At 35.3% G+C, this 18,301-nt stretch overlaps 1 protein-coding gene across 6 annotated transcripts in view; it reads right to left on the reverse strand.

Moving 5' to 3' along the window:
- Positions 1-5,552: 5,552 nt before the first annotated feature.
- Gria4 (glutamate ionotropic receptor AMPA type subunit 4) overlaps positions 5,553-18,301 on the reverse strand; it is a 334,303-nt gene continuing 321,554 nt past the window's right edge. For 2 of the 6 annotated variants that reach the window (XM_063256140.1, XM_063256142.1), the window contains 2 exons: positions 11,739-11,873; positions 5,553-8,012 (listed from right to left, as the gene is read on the reverse strand). In XM_063256140.1, coding sequence (XP_063112210.1) covers positions 7,848-8,012; positions 11,739-11,873 — 300 coding nt within the window. In that variant the 3' untranslated portion in view covers positions 5,553-7,847. Of the gene's footprint in view, positions 8,013-11,625; positions 11,874-14,039; positions 14,155-18,301 lie in introns of those variants that run through there. The other 4 variants (XM_063256141.1, XM_063256144.1, XM_063256143.1 and 1 more) reach the window with 4 other exon arrangements.

Here is an 18,301-nt window from a genome sequence, read left to right on the forward strand (position 1 = left end):
TGCCTCGCCTTCTGGTGATGCTTAAGATCAGCTTCTTCCACTCTCCCATGTAACCCTCTGCAGCTTAGATCCCAGCAAGCTCCAGTTTCTTGTCCAGTCCTCCTTGTGTGACACATTTAGCATAGATTTCCCTAAGTATGCTCTCTAATATCCATGAAGTAGCCAAAGAAGAGCTGAATGTAGGAAAGACCATCTCTGTTATCAGCTCTACTTCACGCTGTCAAGCTGCTCTCCAAGTACACCATGCATTTTTTTTTATCTTTGCCTTTGATCCTGTTACTGTCACACTTGCCTTTCTTTTTTCCTATCCCAAAGTGATACTCAGCAGAGAAAAATTCAGGTCCATGCACTTTATCATTTCTATCACTGTTTGCCATAATTTAAGGATACTAAAATGAATTTTACTGAATATAATTAGAATATTTTATCACATAAAATTATATTATTATATCTTCCAATGTTTCTTCTGAGGAACTTTTTCCATTGTTACTGGCCAGCATTGGTGTTAGGCAGTCAGTTTTCACCTTGGCATCAGGACCTTCCAAAAGTAAAACTGGGCCATCTCTGGTGAGAGTTTTCTGCCTCCGCTCAGCATAATAGCCCCCCCCCCCGAGTAATACTGATACAAGCTCTTGAACCCAGAACAGTTTCTTGTCCTTTAAAGAATAGCCTTTAAGAATTTGTTTCTGTTTTACCTGATTCCTTCTCCTTCTACTTTTTCTTCTCCTCCTATTCCTCCTCCTCTTCCTTCATTTTTTTCTTCTTTTTGTCTATTTGAGACAGGATCTCACTATGCAGTTCAGGCTGGCCTTGAGTTCACTTTGCAGCCCAGGCTGGTCTTGAACTCTCAACCAGCCTCCTGCTTCAGCCTCCTCAGTGCTGGGATTACAAGTATGCACCACCCTGCTCAGCCTCCTGATTTCTTCTTACCCACTGTGTCACTGTCAGTACAGTACCATGCCTTCCCTGCTGCACAAATGTGAAACTTTGTGCACTCCCTTTCTCCTCGAAGGGGCTTGTACTTTGGAATTCAGATTGCCTGGTTGTCATGGGAAGTTTTCTGATTTGAACAAGAAAAGTTATTATTTTATAGATTCTTTGATTTTTTTTTTTCCTCATGGTTAGAATGAAAGTAGCTTTTTCTTTTCCTCTTTAAAGCTTTTTTTTTTTCTTACTTGGAAGCAGAAGCCCAGGGCTATGGAGATGAAATAAAGTTTTGTTTATTGAACTTCCCATGACAAGATGCTGTGATAAGTAATTTATAAAAATTCATTCTCAACTTCAGAGCAACATAAAATTCTTAGGATTATTCCCATTTACATATGAAACGGCAGCTTTCTCTAGAGGCCAGAGAGTAAGTGCCAGCACAAGAATTCACACTTAATTTTGTCTGACTCTAAAGCTCAAAATTGGTTCTTTCCACAACTCATTTCTTGCCTCTGGAAATAAAGAGCTGACTGATATAAAGCAGAGAACTTTATAAAAATAATCATGTAACAGCAGTATAAGTGCTGTTTTAAAAGTGAGCACAGAATATAGAGTAATGCAAAATGTTTTCAAATTGAGCCCATTTCAGAATGTCTACTTGAGGATATAATATCTAGAATACTTCCTGATGCCAAATTAGGCATAAAGGGTTTTTACATATTTAGCTTTTTAAAAAATATCTTCCTTATTCTTTCCCCATATTATGCCTCATAATGAAAACCAGAACTTGTTTTCCCTGCCTTTGTTATTGCTAGGTCAGAGCCCTGTTAGGTACTCTCCTCCTGAATTTTAATTTGGAAAGCAGCAACTTATAGAAACCTTTTCCTGAGGAGGTGAGCAAGCATGTTACTAGGTACCTGCTCACACAGCCTCAAGAAACCAAGGTCCTGGGAGTGGTGTCTATGTTCAGTGTCCTTGTGGCAGTATCTGGAACAAGGACACTGAGGTATGTACCTTTACTAGTAGGTAAACGTACACTGCGCTAGATCAGCAACTGCGATTATTCCGAGCATCTTTGCTATTTGTCTTCAGACCTTATTTAAAAAAATTTTTTTTTCTGAGAAACTGGTATCTATTCTGTCACCTATCTAATTTTCATTAATTAACTCACTTTCCGCTTAACTGCATAGGCGGGGCTTTGTTGATTACAGGTAGGAATCCTATCTGAAGCACTGGGCAACCCAAATAGAAGAAATAACTGGCAAAAATTTTAAGGGAAAGAAAATGAAGCAAACCCAATTTGTGAATAATGTGATGTTACTGTTGGGGAAAGTAGGTGAGAAAAGATACTGGAGAAGGTCACTGTCTCACATGGTGCACCTCGAATTCTCTTATTTAAGAAGTGACCAAATCATATTTGAATTTGAGAAAGTCATTGTGGCTTCCATGTAAAGAATGAACTAAATAAGCCAGGAGACCTAGCTGGGGACAACTTTAGTAATAACAGTGAGAAATTGAGTCCCCGCATTAAGTCAGTTGTGGTATGAGGGAAAAGCATGAGTAGAACACAGAAATATTTAGGAGGTAGTACGAGCTAAAGATGTTGATTAGATATCAAGACGATGAAAAAAGATTCTAGAATAATTCTAGAATTGATATATGGAAAGAAATGTCACTGAAACTGATATACAAAAGGAAGGAGACACATAGGATAGAGAAGAGAGTTTGACATTTGGCAGTTGAGAAGTCAAAAGGAAGATCATCAGATAATTGAATATATGGCACTACAGTGAGACAGAAATTTCTTTGTAAATAATGTAAAAGTGACTGCAGACATCTTGGTAATAGTAAGACCAACCAGATGCAAAACGTATTGTGAGGAGGGGGGGGGACAAAAGATGCAAATCTAGCTTGGCAGAAATTTAATACAAATGGGGAACGTAGAACACACTGAGACATTCTCAACAGAAGAAAAATAATAATTCATGCAAATGCATGAAGAGATAATGGGAGGTAACTACAAGATGATTACTGGTGACCCTGAGAAGAACATTTTGGTGACATGATCAAGTGAAATAATGGGGTTGGTAATGGATTCATGGTCACTACTTTAGTTAACCAAGGTGAGAAAACAAGGAGAGAAGTGGATGACTAACTGAAGGAAGATGAGAATATAATCAATCAAATGGTTACATGTCTCTTGGCATGAGTGATTTAAAGAACGCAAAGGCAAAGATCAGTGGAGAATCAAGGAATTACAAGCAAAGGGATTAAATAAACATCTTCGCTGTCCATTCCCTAATGATAATGTGTTGGGATGCCCAGATAACCAAGGGAGGTAATAGAGTAGAGGGATTGTGATGTGTGATTGCAAAGATGAAAATTTTCAGAATTGCCATCCTTTTTTTTTCTAGGTTTGTAGCATGTAGAGCGATGTTATCAGAAGATGTATAGCATTCTGGGGGAGGTTGGGAATGTGAAGATTCCTTATTTTATATTAAGAACGAGAGAATAATGACCTTGTCAAGGGGAGAGGCTAACAGTGGGAAATGAATATGGAAAAGAAAGAGAAGGGCACAAGAGTCTTGGGAGACAAATGTAGACAAGACAGAGAAGAATTATTGGGATAATATTTTTGTAGGGTTGCAAACAAGAATGACAAGGATATTGATACACTCCCTGAACTTTAGTCTTTCAGGTAGAATTTAATTTATAGTTCCTGTGCACATTGTATCTCAGTAACCCTGAAGTCACCTACTTTGATAGTGGCCTTGGAAATTTAATGATGTTGGGAAACTTTGAGTGTTTAGGTTTAAAGACGATATTGATAGAAAATCTTGCTCTGAAAAAACCTCAAGCAGGTGAGATTCATGAACTCTGTTTTAGAACTTTGAAGTAGTGCCAGTTTGTTGATCAAAGGATTAAATAAACATCTAGATGGAGCCAGCTATGAACTAAATTGTTTCAAATTCCTTCTTTTATAAAAATATTGGAACTATTTCTATTTATGTCAAGAACCAGCTCTAAAAGGAGTTGGATGGGGCCTGGTCCTATATAGGGAGCTCCTTGGCATCCCCCCAGACATGGGGTTTAGAATTTCCTACTGGATTCCTGCCTTCTAGATAACTATGACACCAATGTGAGCCCTGTAGGAACACTTAAAGTATGCATATTATGAGATGAGGAAACACGGAACATTACACACCTAGCAATGTAGAAACCGTATGTCAAGCATCTCTGTTTCATACTTCTTGGCTTTTTGCCCAGCCTTTTGCTTTTGTAATAGCTCTTTTCTCTCTTTTCTTCTTTTTTTCTTCTTATTTCTTCACCGCCATGTGAAGGAAAATAAAACAAAAGAAAATAAGTGAACAGGTTTTCTTTTTCATGGAAAATAGTTTTCTGTTGTCTTCTGAGATACAATTTCTTGTCCTCATATCTTGTTTCTAGTAATTGATCAAAGTGTTCTCTTAAAGGTGGGTCTGTTTTGAAAAGACTGCTGGCATTGGCTGCTTAGAAGATATATAAATAAGCCACCTGTTATATTTGCCTTTGGTTTTACAAATACTAAGATTCTAGCCTGCGATATTGCCTGACACTAAAACTCCTTGTGAATGTGTATGAAAAGATGTATTTTTCATGAGATATCATACTAATAAATGTAAGGGTGATGCATCTATAGTTCAATTTGTCTTTCAACTTAATTCTCCAGGATATCACTTTTCATTTTGTTCTTATTCCTGTTACACTGCATCAGTGTTGCAGATTGGGATATTTACTTTTCTGAAAGTTATTTGAATATTTTTTCACAAATACATGTTTATGTACTGACAAATAAATACTGAACGCCTGCTATGCACTATGCCTTAGGGAAATAGAATAACTGATAGTTTATAGGTAGAGAAAGCTGACCAATATGTGTCAGACTGAAATACATGCAGTCAAGGCAAGACTGATTTTCAACAAGCTGCTATTGAATTGAGTGTAGCAAATGTTTCTTTTTAGATCTTCAACTAAAAACTGAGGACACTTTAGATCTTTTAACTGGTCATTGTATATGTTTAACTGATGTAGTTTCAAAGTTGGATTTATCTGATATGTTTAGGCGCTTTCTTTTTTGGTAACTGAGTTCTTCAACTTTGTGAAATCAAATGTTTTAAATGTTTTTAATATATAGGATTTCATCAAATAGCATGTAGGGAAGTGTCTCTTTTCACTGATGCATGTTTAAATTTTTGCCTTTCTTAAAATTATTCCTTACTATAAGAAATTTAAGTATGACACAAGTCCAAGGGTTAAAGGAAAGTTGTCTTTAGAAGTATAGCTAAAAATGTAACCAAATTCATTTTCTGAGTTACCTTTTTTGTGACAATGTCTCTCGTTAAACAAATTGTCAAATTATACTACAGCTAGGTACAATGATATACAGAGCCTTCTTATATGATGAGATTTACCAAATGATTTTTTTGCTTTCCTTTTATCTACTTTAGAAAAAATGCCATGAAATCAGCCAACCTTGAGATTTCATTTTGATTCAATTTATACTTAGCACACATTTTAGACACTATCAATGGGGAAAGATGATGTTTTTCTGCTTTCACTTAATTAAATTAATTCAATTCAGTTCATTTTTTTCATCAACAAATATTTATTAAGCACCTACAATATGCCAGGCACTGTGCTGGGTGCTGGGGGATACAACTGTGAACAAGATAGACACAGTCCCTGCCCTCAAGGAGCTTACAGTCTAGTAGTTTTACAGACAAGTACACAGGCAATTACAATGCAGAATGGTGAGTGCCGTGATGGGGAAGAACATTAAAGAATGGCACCTAACTCAGTCTCTTAGGCAAGGGGTAGCGTGTACTTATAAATCCTCCCAGGGCTAGTAAAGTTCGAATACTGAAGGGTGAGTATAAGTTAGTTAGGTAAAGAGAAGACAAAGAATTGTTACAGGCTGAGGAAATAATATGCGGTGTCCCAAGTGCTGCTTTGGAGGTTTGTTTGCTGATAGGAGGAGTTGGGTAGGAGTAAGAGAAATTCATAAAGGAATAAACAGGGACATTGCCAGGAAGAGAATCATTTGCTCTTCTCGAGAACCTGGAATTTTTCCTGAGGGAACAGTGCGTGTGTGTATATTATCTGACATAAATTTTTAAGAATGTTCTACTGCAGCACAGAGATGAAATGAGAGATGGGTTAAGGAGAGGAAATTAATTGTTCACCTTTTCCTGCTTGTCTTCCATGATCCTACACCTGTACTCTCATCAGCCAGGTTAATGTGTACATTCTTCAAACAAGCTGTGAATGCTCAGGGGACTGAATACGCGTTGCTCAGATATTGGCCTCTTAACCTTTCTCCTATGAAAACTCATCCCACAAGGTCAGTCTTTTGGAATCATCCTAACTTGTGCTTTCTGCCAAGATTCCTAAGGATGTGATTTTTATTTATAGTAGAGTACTTATTTACATCTAATGAACTAAAACCTTCTTTGCAACCATGTTAATTTAATCCAACATAACAATATAATTTTTATATAAATAAAACAAAATAAATTTTTCTTCACATAAGAGCTAATCCTTCATCTGTGGTCTACTCCAAACTATTCTTAGTGCCTTCAGAGGATTTAATTGGGACAATGAGAATGAGGGGAGAAGCTCGTTGGACACATGACTTTATGCAGCAAAATACAGTCAAGTGAAATTTCAACACACAGTGACAGGGCATGTTACTATCCAGACAGTGATTCATTCCAGTACTCAAAAACTCCATCTTCCACAATTTAACCTCCTAACAAGTGAAAAATCTATAAAACAGGAGTAGCTTAGTATGCAAAAATAATAAGGACTAGCTACATTTTCCAGAAAGGTCCACCACTTGACTTCTATAATCCCTTGTATACTCTCACAGTTTCTCAAATAACTTTAATTGTAAGAAAAAAAAAAACCTTTAAGCTCTGTAGATATTGTAAGAACATCTGTTGTTTTATTCTTTTCAGTGGGTACAAAAACCACAATTTTGTACACAGAACAAGATTATAAATAATATTGATAATATGAATGACCCGTAGTCTCTTCTGATTCCACATCGCAGAGTGATGATTTAACGTCAACACTTTCTTCATTTTGATTTTGTTTCTGGTGTGAGACAAATGCAATCTGTGAACCAACTCATGTGACAGAGTGAAGTTTACAGCAAACGAGAAGACGACCAACAACTTTTGTAGAAAAAAGTCTCTAAAGTTTATTACAGTGATGGCATTTATATCAATTATTGCAATGTATTGTTCCCTAAGATGGTTAGAAAAAAGAATTGTGTTGTCCTCTACTGAATTTATGTCAGTTAAAAAGCAAGCATGTTTCAGTATTTGTTTTCTCCAAAGTAAGTGTAAATACTTCCTTTAAATTTTTTTTTCACAGGATTTACATGTTTATTATTTTCTTATCACAGTTTAGTGATTTATTTTCTCAGCTGGATATTCTTCCATTGGCTATATGGGTGTTCTGGAGACAGAGGTTAGCATGTTCATTGACTTCTACAACTATTTTATCCCTTTTGGTGAAGACGAAGGCCTTGCTGAGCAAGAACTTCACAGTTTAATGAGCTAACTGGCAAGTCTGATTAGTTTTTAAGTTCACTCAAGTGAAATTTGTTGCTGTTAATACACCCATCCCAGCTCCCCTACCCATTTCCCAAAAAACCTAAATTGTGAGTTTTCCTGATATAAAATCTGAGTTTGGGTATCCGAGCTGAGCTCATGCACACGTTTCTGCGGCTGATGTCCAGAGCATTAGCATTCACTTCTCGCTCTCAGCCAAAGAACTGGTTTAGCAAAGACCCGCACTTGGTGTGTCCCTCAGGGCTGCATTTCCATCAGTCACCAACACAGTTTAGTTAAGGCACTCAATTATTTTTTTGGTTTTTATGGTAGGTCCGACGCAATGACAGCCAATCCCGAGCTCTGTCTAACTGCAGTTCCAGTGTGTACAGCCTTTGGGCAGTCGGGCGTCAAGACGCGGCCGTTTTCTCCTACACTCCCAGTGATGGATAACCTGGCTTTGTTTCTTATGGCTTCAGAAAAGGTCAGCTGGGTTGCATGGAAAGGAAACAGAAAGAAGGCGGTGTGTTATAATATTTGTTTGTTCACCAAAACGTGACACAGCAAACACCAAAATATCAATAATTAGACATCTGCATTTTTTCCATAGTCTTTTGGTCAGATGTAAACTGCTTATGAAAGTGTGGAAAGCTCACCTACACTGAAGACTTAAACAGTCTAGTGTCTGTGGTCCTACCTATTTAAAAATAGTTTCAATTCATAAGTCAGGTTTTGTTTAGTCAATCTGGGCAGGAAACATCTTTTAACCTGCTGCTCTATCCACGAGTAGTTCTACAGGAGCCTAAAAGTTTCTTAATGTTGATAACATTCTTTGAATAATTATTTTTCTTATAGATATTATATACTTTAGAGTGCAAAGGTTAGACTCTTAAGATTGAGAAGCTGCATATACAAACTATATGTATCAATTATGAATGTTTTCATAATACAGACCAATCCACAAACACCTTGATTTATTCACACTGGTTATAGACATGACTCAGAACAGTACAACTAGTGACATGTAGTTCACTTTGTGCCTCTTATGGGAGTAAAGGATCATATTTTAAGAATTATGCTGGAATAGGATACACTAAAAAGGAGACACATGTAAAAGGGGACTGTTTTAAGACTTAGTGAATGATTAATACTGAGAAACTTCCCAGATGGAAGCTCTAGGGTTAAATCTCTGAACTGTCCATTAAATTCTTATTCTTTAACTTTTAAGATAGCAAATGATAATACACAAAGGAAAAGCAGGCAGTGCTATTATATAAATCTAATTCTTGTTCATTCATTGCCTTTAAATTCTTTCAAGTAGCTGAATTCTCAAGTTAACAGAAAAATAAGCTAAAGGGGCGCCTGTTTCACCACTAACAATGCATATGATTCTCCATTGTGAATTTAAGTTTAATCCTGTAGAAAATTGTATCTGTTTATTCTGATCTGGTACTCAAATGTTAAAAATATATATTACAATTATGAAATTAATTAGTATAAAAACTGTTGGAGTACAAATGTTTAGAAATCATTTACTGTAATAACTTAGAAAAATTGAACTAAAATTGCTAATCGTGACTTCGCGTTGATAAAAAACCAAGGTGAATGTCAAGTTCTCTTTTTAGTGAATAGGGGACTGGGAAATGGAGGTGACATTAGTAATCTTGCTCTTTGAAGTGAAACTCTTGGCACCTAATTTATTAGAGATGAATATTTTTCTACTCAATATTACAGTATGTACAGTTTTGGAAATTCATATAAAGAAAGGCATTTAAACTACTACGTATAACATGAAATTTTAGTTAAAAATGTTATATTTAAGGAAGATAGTGCAGAAATTGGCTTCAAAGTTGCTGAATAACTTTCTCCTGTAATCTTGTTTTTCAATGTTATGTGCTTTATATGATTAGACAGTTTTTAGATGGATGATTTTGAGTCGTTAAAAAATATGGTCAATGAAGTTTTTGAAAGGAAAAGCCCACTTAATTTGATAGGAAGGTAAAAATTGCATAACTTTCAAGTCTGCTCTATGAGGCAGAGCAGGTCACTTATTCTGAATGTCAGTGTCTTTTAAAAATGGATACAAATGTTTTCTTTTTAAAAGTATATACTTAAAAGTTCAAGTTTAGTTTTAAAGGGAAACATGATGAACTTCAATACCACATTCTGACTTCAAAACATACGTGTAAGTTAAATAAGCAGAAGTCTTTTTAACAATTTCCTAGAACTTTATAATAAATTGACATTCTTGAAGATTTCTTTCTCCAATTCCTTATATATTTTTATTCTTTTATTTCTTCATTCTTGGACTTTGCTAAAGTTTGGTTTGGAAAGAAAAATTAGTAACAAAAACATTTTTAGCCTTATAAAATCTTTTCTCAGAATTCAGTCCAAATAACTGGCTTTGAAAACTAGTCAAGTATTATTTTTCCCAATTTGGGTAAAATTGCTGCTTAACTCTGTAAACACTAAAATGAAAACATTTTTAGGTTGGCAAAGTATTGCACGTCTGTAATCCCAGCTACTCTGAAGACTGAGGCAAACAAGATCTCAAGTTTGAGAGTTTGAGACCTTCAGGGGCAACTTAAATTCCTATTTTAAAAAATCCCAGCAAAATACAGTTAACAGGGCTGGGGATGAATCTTAGAAGTAGAGCACCTCTGAGTTCAGTCGCCAGTGTAGGGTAGGACATGGAATGGGCAATGAAACATCTCCTAATGATGAGATGCCCTGATTCCTTCTCAGTTTGTTGTCTTGCTCAATATGCTTTGACCTTGGTGAACTGAGGACTTCGTTCTTAGTGCTCATTTTATAAAAATTCAAATTGGGAAAGGAGCACTTGGAGATGATCTACATGCAGTTGTACAGCACTGTCACTGACGTCTAGATAATGGTAAAAGCAGTTAGATGTGGATCAACATGGATGACTTCATTTTTGGTTTAAGATATTAAGTATCGCAATAATGTACATCTAAATAACTATCAAAATCAAGCACATTTATCTGGTATAACCTCAGGTGTACACCTTACTAAAATTATATTTGGTTTTTTACTTTAAAAAACATTAAACACTGAATGTCTTTTGAAGTTTCAAAGATTCATTTATCATGTAATAAGGCTAAGCAGTCTATTCACTTGCTGTTGTTATATAATTTTAGCAAATGGTTTTTGGAGCTCTGAGTTTAGAAAAAGCAATAGCATGTCCAATCAGGTCTCATTTTAAAATTACTTTCTATTATTAGAGGAAAGAAATGAACATTTCGATTCTTAAAAAAGTGGACTCTATCTCCTGTTTCTCACTGACAGCATACAACTCTTTGCAATGACATAATGAGAGAATGTAAGTGGATCTGGTTTGCCTTGTTTTAAGGCCATTGAAATGAAAAAGCTGCATACTCACTCAGTACAATTTTCATCACTATTGCTGCTATGGATTGCATATATTTCTGAGATTTTGATGGATGACTTGTCTAAAATACACGTTTGCCTAAGTGATACTGTGAATGTAATTGGGTATCATAGTCAAAGTTCTGACAATTATTCTTCTCTGCAGGGTCGGCTCAAGGACTACTGTTACAAACCAACAATGGGGATTTGTGCTTTAAAAATAAAGGTGGCTAGTATAAAGCCGATTAGAACTGCAGGTAAGGAATTCATGGAATACATACATACCATGTGCCTTAAAAAACATAGGCAATTATGTATGTTTTAATCATTTGAAAAAGATTTTGTCATTATTTTATTAGCACTAAATCTAAATATGGATTGTTAGAAAGGAGATTTGCCTGGTTTGTATGTGAGGAAGCCCAGATCTAATTTCCAATGTCCCCAATTTCAGGGGAATTTTACTGTTTACATCATTTTACAGAGCAATTCTGGCACGTTTTTGTCTTTCTGACCCATGCAATGCAGATATCTATTGGCAACATAAAGTTTCAAACGGTACATCTGCAGCCAAAGAAAACTGAATTGCTTTGCACCGAAGTTTTGAAAAATAGAAAGCTCTAATTAGAAGCAAGCAATACCACCACTGGACAGACAGGTCACGACACTGCGTTCACAGGATGCATCCCCACTCACTGTAGCAGGCCCTAAGTCCTACCCCTAAATCTTAATACTTTCGGTTCCATATACGTTGTAACCTTCTCTATAGGTTGCTAAATTGTGGGTATTCTGCGAGGAAGTTGGGTTAAAAGTCTGTGCACTCTTTGCCACCTTCATTCTCTTCGCTTCTGCCCTGGACTTGTAACAGAACTCTATCAAAGCCACCAGCATTGCCAAGCCCAAGCCGCCAACTAGAATGTAGAAGACGCCGGCTACGTTGCTCAGGCTCAAGGCACTCGTCTTGTCCTAGGAGGGATAAAGATACTTCAGTTAACTGGGAACATGTCACAAGAACACATGAAATTCAAGCAGTCAATTAAAGTCAACACTTAATTTAACCAGAAATTATTTAATATAAGTCACTGATGTAGGTTTATGGGTTTAAGAGTAAAGCTTATAGCTCTCAGAAGAGCAATTATGATTACCAATAAATTGTGTGCAACTACATTCAATAAAATCTGCAACAACTTATCATTAAATATGTAGTGAAAAGCACTATACTTAGACAGAGATGAGCATTTGTATATTTATATGGGGTGCCAGAAGTGAGTTATTACAGAATTTGAAAATGACCTGTTGAAATTTCAATTACATGGGAAAAGGGACCTCTTTTGATTTTACTTCCTTCAAAACATAATATTAATGTATAAGATGGCTCTTGAATAAATTTAAGTTTACATTTACTACTTAGGGAACAGAAGTTTTCCAGCTGGTAGTTTCACATTTTGTTCATAATTGCTTTATCATATATGTACCAAGAATGTCCTATGGTCCATGTCCTTAGGTTTTTTCAGTTATGTCTATATGCAGAATCTCATAAAAAATGTCACTTTTGCATATTATGTACTATTTAGAAATAGTTGTATGTGCATAAAACCTAGGTAACTTTTTAAAGCTAACTTTTAAAAATACGCAAATAGCCATATTCAATTGAGAAATAAATTATATATGGACAAATTTATAACTTATTTATTAATGTAAAGGTATAACTCCATTCACACTTAAAAGTGCTTCACCAATTAATATTTTAGATGTATTCATGTTTACCACACATACATAAATCTAGAGGTGGTCAAGCATATTCTAGCAAGATATTAAAATTGTAAAAAGAATTTGGATTTTTTCACAAATTATAAACAATAATTATTACATAATATTATTTCAACAAGTATTTTGGTGGAGGATTCTTTATAGCTGTCATTTTCTCATCAGTATAAATTTGTGCAAAATATGGTTGAGAAGTTTACTTAATAAAAGTACTTAGTTTTATTAGGAGAATGTCTAATTCAAAAGATGACTGCTGTCTACTCGGCCGTACGATCAACTGAGTGGGCCAAAAGTTTTACAATAATTTAATTCGTAAAATAGTTACTCATTAAATATTTATGCTTGTCTTTCCATCAGGATTTAAGATACTTGTTTCATAATCTGGCCACGATCATGTCATTCCACTCTGGTTCAAAGGCAGTCACAAGTGATTAAACACATAGGGATAAGGCTTGAAAATGGATTAATTAGCTGGGCTTTATCTCCTTCTCCAATTTATTGAGGCTCTTTTATTTAAGTCACTTTTTAATGTTTAAATATAACTAGTAAGTTGTTTTCTTTCTAGAAGAAAATACAAAAAAAAGTGGATTCCAAGAATTTATGACTTTCAGCCACTGTTAACGATATTATTATGTGTAGATATTTTGAGTCAATGACAAACTTGTTATATTTTTTCTTTAGAATAAAACATAAACTTATTTGGCAGAATTAGGCCTATAGGTTTCTGCATGGTTCTAAAATGAATTCATTAATAAATATTTTAGAACTTGATATTATTGTAAACACTGACATTAATCTAGTGTGGGTTTGGAGAATTCAATCGGAAAGCTCATTCTGTTCATCTTTCAGCACAGAAATGTAACAGAGCATCTTTAAACTAGAGTGGAATGCTTGGTGATAAAGCAACAAAAGGCTAAACTGAATAAACATTTATTTAAGATTTAGCGGTTTTTATTTTCTAGATGACTCCTAACCAATTACCCATTTCTTGTTTTGAGGATACATTAGTTCTCAAAGAAATAAATTTCATTGTCTTTATCTCTAAAACAACAACAACAAAATTTTATTAGTGGTACGTAAATTTGAGATAATATACATAATTTTGTTATTTTATATATTTTTGCTGTTAATTTAAGTTTATTTGAAAGATTTAATATCAGGGAGCAGGTTGTACAGTAATTTCCTGAAATTAGTCCCCGTGCTTGAAATCTATGGCTAATCTATTATGAAATCTATTAGCTGCTAATTGAGACAGTGGCTGTGTGTACAGAAAAATGATGGGTTGTTAAGGTTTCCATATTTGACAGTTGCTCCCATTTACTATTTTGTGAACACAAGAGGAGGCCCCGAACTGCAGCGACTGACCTTGCTTCCCGAGTCCTTGGGTCCACATTCACCTTTATCGTACCACCATTTGTTTTTCAGCTTGTCTAAGACGCCTGCCTCACTGAGTTTCAAAACGGCAAGGTTTACAGGAGTTCTTCACGTGGAAAATAACATAAATAACATTATATATGTTATTTTATGTTATTCAAGTAAAACTACATTAGAATCGCATGGCAAAGTGACAGAGCAGAGGCCACAGTAGGTGCTATGTCTTGTACTATAGGCCCAGGTTTAGAGTCAGACATAAAACTGGGACCTGCTCCATCGCTTTAGGTAACAGGCACATACTGCTAGGGATATTGTTAAATAAAATGTATGCAATTACTGTGAATCCAAAACTATTGGCCTGAGTTGGGTTACTTGAATTTATAATGTTCCCCATGTAAATGTGGTAGTTTCACAAGTTTCTTTTTCTCTTTAAAAAAAAAAAAAACACAAGTGGCTTCAGGATGATGGAAACTTATTATGAAAGCTAAACATGACTGACCTCATTTCTTGCATGCATTACAACTCAGTTTGTGGGATATTACTTTATGTTCTACTATGTGCAAAGCATCCATCAATATATTGACTCCATAACTATTTTGATTCAGGACTTAAATGAAAGAGGAGAGTGATTCTAGTGTCACAGACCAAGGTTCACCTCATGCAAAGGAATGTCTTCATAAGACAAATTTGTAAATTCTTGAATTTAAGTACAGCATAAGCCATGCTAATACTTTCTTTCTGAATTGCAGCATTTAACCTAAATAATATCACTAGAAGCAATGCTCACCTAAAGTCTCATATTAATACACTTAAAGTATAAGATGAAGTGATTATAATTACTCTACAAATTATTACCAACAAACAAATGAGAGATTAGGGATAACTAAGGCTTCTCTGAAGAGAGAAGCTTCCCTTCATATAAAGTCTTTTTCTTTTCTTTTCCCATCTTTGATCCCTTCAGTACTCATTATTGTGTAAGGAGTCTTAAAGAAGTTAGCTATCAGCAAACACTGGTATTTTGAGTAATATAATTCTTCCAGCTTTCATTCCCAGATAGTAAGATGAAAGCTTAAGTTGGGTGGGGTGGAGCAGTAACTCCTAGGATCTTTTGCTGTGACAGTTATCTTGGTTGATTGACCTTTGTTTCATTTCACTGGTGATAGGTTGAGTTTCTCTGGATATTTTTAAGGCTGCTGGTGGTTTTGTCTTTCTATATCATCCAGTGCCTCATGGAAAATGTGGACTGTGTTTGGTTGAAAAAAAAAACATGCATTATTGAGTTACCTGGAGATTAATTCCATCAATCCTGCTACACAGCTAGGTAATGCCTTAATAATGATGACAATAATAATAGCTAACATTTGCTGGACACTTACTATGTAACAGGTACTGTTAAAAGATTTAACATCTTTATAACTATCACACTTTATGAATGAGGAAACCAAGACACACAAAACTTAGTTACACAGCTAGCTAGGCATTAGCTGAACCAGGATTTGTGTAATTTCACAGAATGTGCAATTAAAAATGTGACAGAAGACTTAGGGAATGTAATTCCTGATTAATTGAGTTTTCTGATTAAAAGTGATACTAAAAACTGTGTTGCTTTTGAACAAAACTATCTCTAAAATGTAAGTTTTTCATTTTTTACTATATTTTTCTGAATACAGTTTGAATTTTTTTGTCAGTGTCATGAGACATTACTATGGTTTGGGCTTGTTATCCTATTTAAACAGTAGTAGGTGATTGCCATGTTCCTAGATTACTAAATTGGATTTTGGTTTAACATCTAGCATAAGCATGATGTAACACTATACTAAAAGCTCTTTCTGAAAATGAGTGGTTCACTGGGATGTTAAGATTAATGGAGTTAATCCAGGTTTTAATATTTAAGCCCCTCTCATTCCACATACGGTGCTCCTCCACCTCTATGTATGAAGCAATTGTTACAGATTACATCTGTGGGTGTTTGGTTTACTGTGGACACCTTAAGAGCGAAAGCTATAACTCATCTTTGTAAAGCAATATTTAACAATATCTGGCCCAGGTAAGTGATCTGGAAAGTCATCAAGGTGAAATTGTCATCCTTTGTTTAGAATAATCTTTTTTCTTTTAATTGATACACTAAAAGTCTTTTTGTTTGCTTTGAGACCCATCATGTTGCCCAGGCTAGTCTGTAACTTCTGGGCTTAAGCAACCCTCCTTCCTCAGTCTCCTCATTAACCAGAGCTGTAAGTTTTTTGGTCTCCAGGCCAGCCTTGCCAAAGCCTTTTAAACACATACATAGCTCAATTTCATTAGCACATATTGCATTTCTTGAATGAGGTGGCTGAAAGGAGGATCCAGGGCTGCAAAGAGGAAGAAAATGAAAGAAAGGAGACTCTTTTTCGTGTTTCTCCTAAAAAGGACAGTTGAAGGCACAATTAGTTTAAAAATTGCCTTGGCTTGTGTCTTTCCCTGTTGAAGGTATTCTTCTGTCTTCCTTCCTTCCCCTTTCCTCTAGCCTCCTTGTCCCTTTAGCTCTTTGCTCCAGGGATCTTGCTTTATAGAGTAAGATTAAATTGCCATTTTGAAACAGAATCTTCACTACCAACCATTCTTAGCAGTCAACTAGTGGCATAACTTGATAGAGCAAAGACTTTATTATTGGAAAAGCCCTCTCTGAGTTTTCCCTAGTGGTTTTTACCTTTTATTTCCTCTTGCTTATGGATGTGTGTTTTCTGTACTGATCCTTTATGCTAATTTCTGTGTGAGTTGGTTCTTGTGTGCTCTTGGTTGCCCTTGGAAATTTTGTCGGTGTCCATAACGTCAAATCATCATAGTACTACAATAGCCTCAAAGTAATTCATTTTCATATATATATATATATATATATATATATATTTCTATCATTATGTGTGTGATGTGGATAGACATAAAAATAATTTTGTAAGCATAATTAGTAAATAACGTATCCCTAGGAATTATTTACTATGCAATTCTTTGAAGAAGTCAGCCCATTACTTGTATACTTACAAACTGGCATAAAATACTTTGTATTGTTTATATTTAGACTAAACCATTTCTGATTAAGCAAAGGGGAAATTATGGTTTAGATATGCAATATATATTTTTAAATTGAATCACTGTTAATAAATTTCTATTTTACTCACGAGTATGAATTTCTTATGATCATATTTTTAAAAAACTACACAGTGATATTATTAATGCAAAGAATGTTTTCAAATAAATGAATTTAAACCCCCAAAGAATGCCTTGTCACTTTTTTTCTTTTAAGATGGCAACTGCTTTTCCTCACATCTCTTGAACTTCTTGGTGCTGGAGGGCTGTGGGAGTGTCACACAGCTGTAGAACGTGGAGTGTGACAGGAAGGCTGTCACAGGGACTGTGACTAGTTAAGTTGTTGTGTATATTAAATCATAAATTCCTTGAGAGAAAAGACAGTGAGTGATGCTCTTTCTCTCCACAGGTAGTGGCACATCGCCCTGTGAAAGCACAAGATAGATAATTTGCTGCTGAGTGGAAGGCTGGAGAGGTGTGTCACCCTTCATGGCATTCCTGCAGCCAACTTGTCACAAGGCTGTGCGTGACAGGTGGGCCAATTGTCTTCTCATAGGCACTTTTCCACGTGTAATACAGTTTTCTATTTATTTCTCCTTCATTAGATGAAACACTGTTGCGAAAGTTAGTGTTCTATGTCCATAATTCTGTATTTTACAATCAAATAACCAGGATTTTGGCAGGCTTGTGTTGAGAGCTCTATGTATTTCCTTCCTATAGTGAATTGGTAGCATTTGTCTCTTCTGCTTTGGTTTTACACTAACAAAGGCCCTAGGTAACTGCAGTCCTCAACTGGTTTTTTTTCCTCCTTATTTTACTTATTTTTAGGAATATCAGGCCAAAGGGGAGAGTAAGGTAAGTTTAAAGAGAAATTCAGACACCCGAAGAAGAAATAAAATAAAGATGAAAAAGCAACAATTGCCTTCTGGTAATAACATTGATCTAAATTGGCTCAGGGCATTTACAATGTCATCTTTTATTATAAATTCAGAGTGCAGCATTACTACATTTAGATTGTAACAACCTGTTCTCTTGGTGATAAGCCTGACATACATATGCAAACTACTAGAATTTTGAATTTAGGAAGCAAACAAAATTTCTGAGAGAAAATAGAAAATACTTTTTAAAAAGGACGGGGAGGACAGGACACAGTGCCTGCCTGGTAAGCATAAAGTCCTGAGTTTGATTCCCAG

Source organism: Cavia porcellus, unplaced genomic scaffold, assembly GCF_034190915.1.
Source record: "Cavia porcellus strain 051 isolate PalLab524CR breed Dunkin Hartley unplaced genomic scaffold, mCavPor4.1 scaffold_9, whole genome shotgun sequence".
Lineage (NCBI taxonomy): Eukaryota > Metazoa > Chordata > Mammalia > Rodentia > Caviidae > Cavia > Cavia porcellus.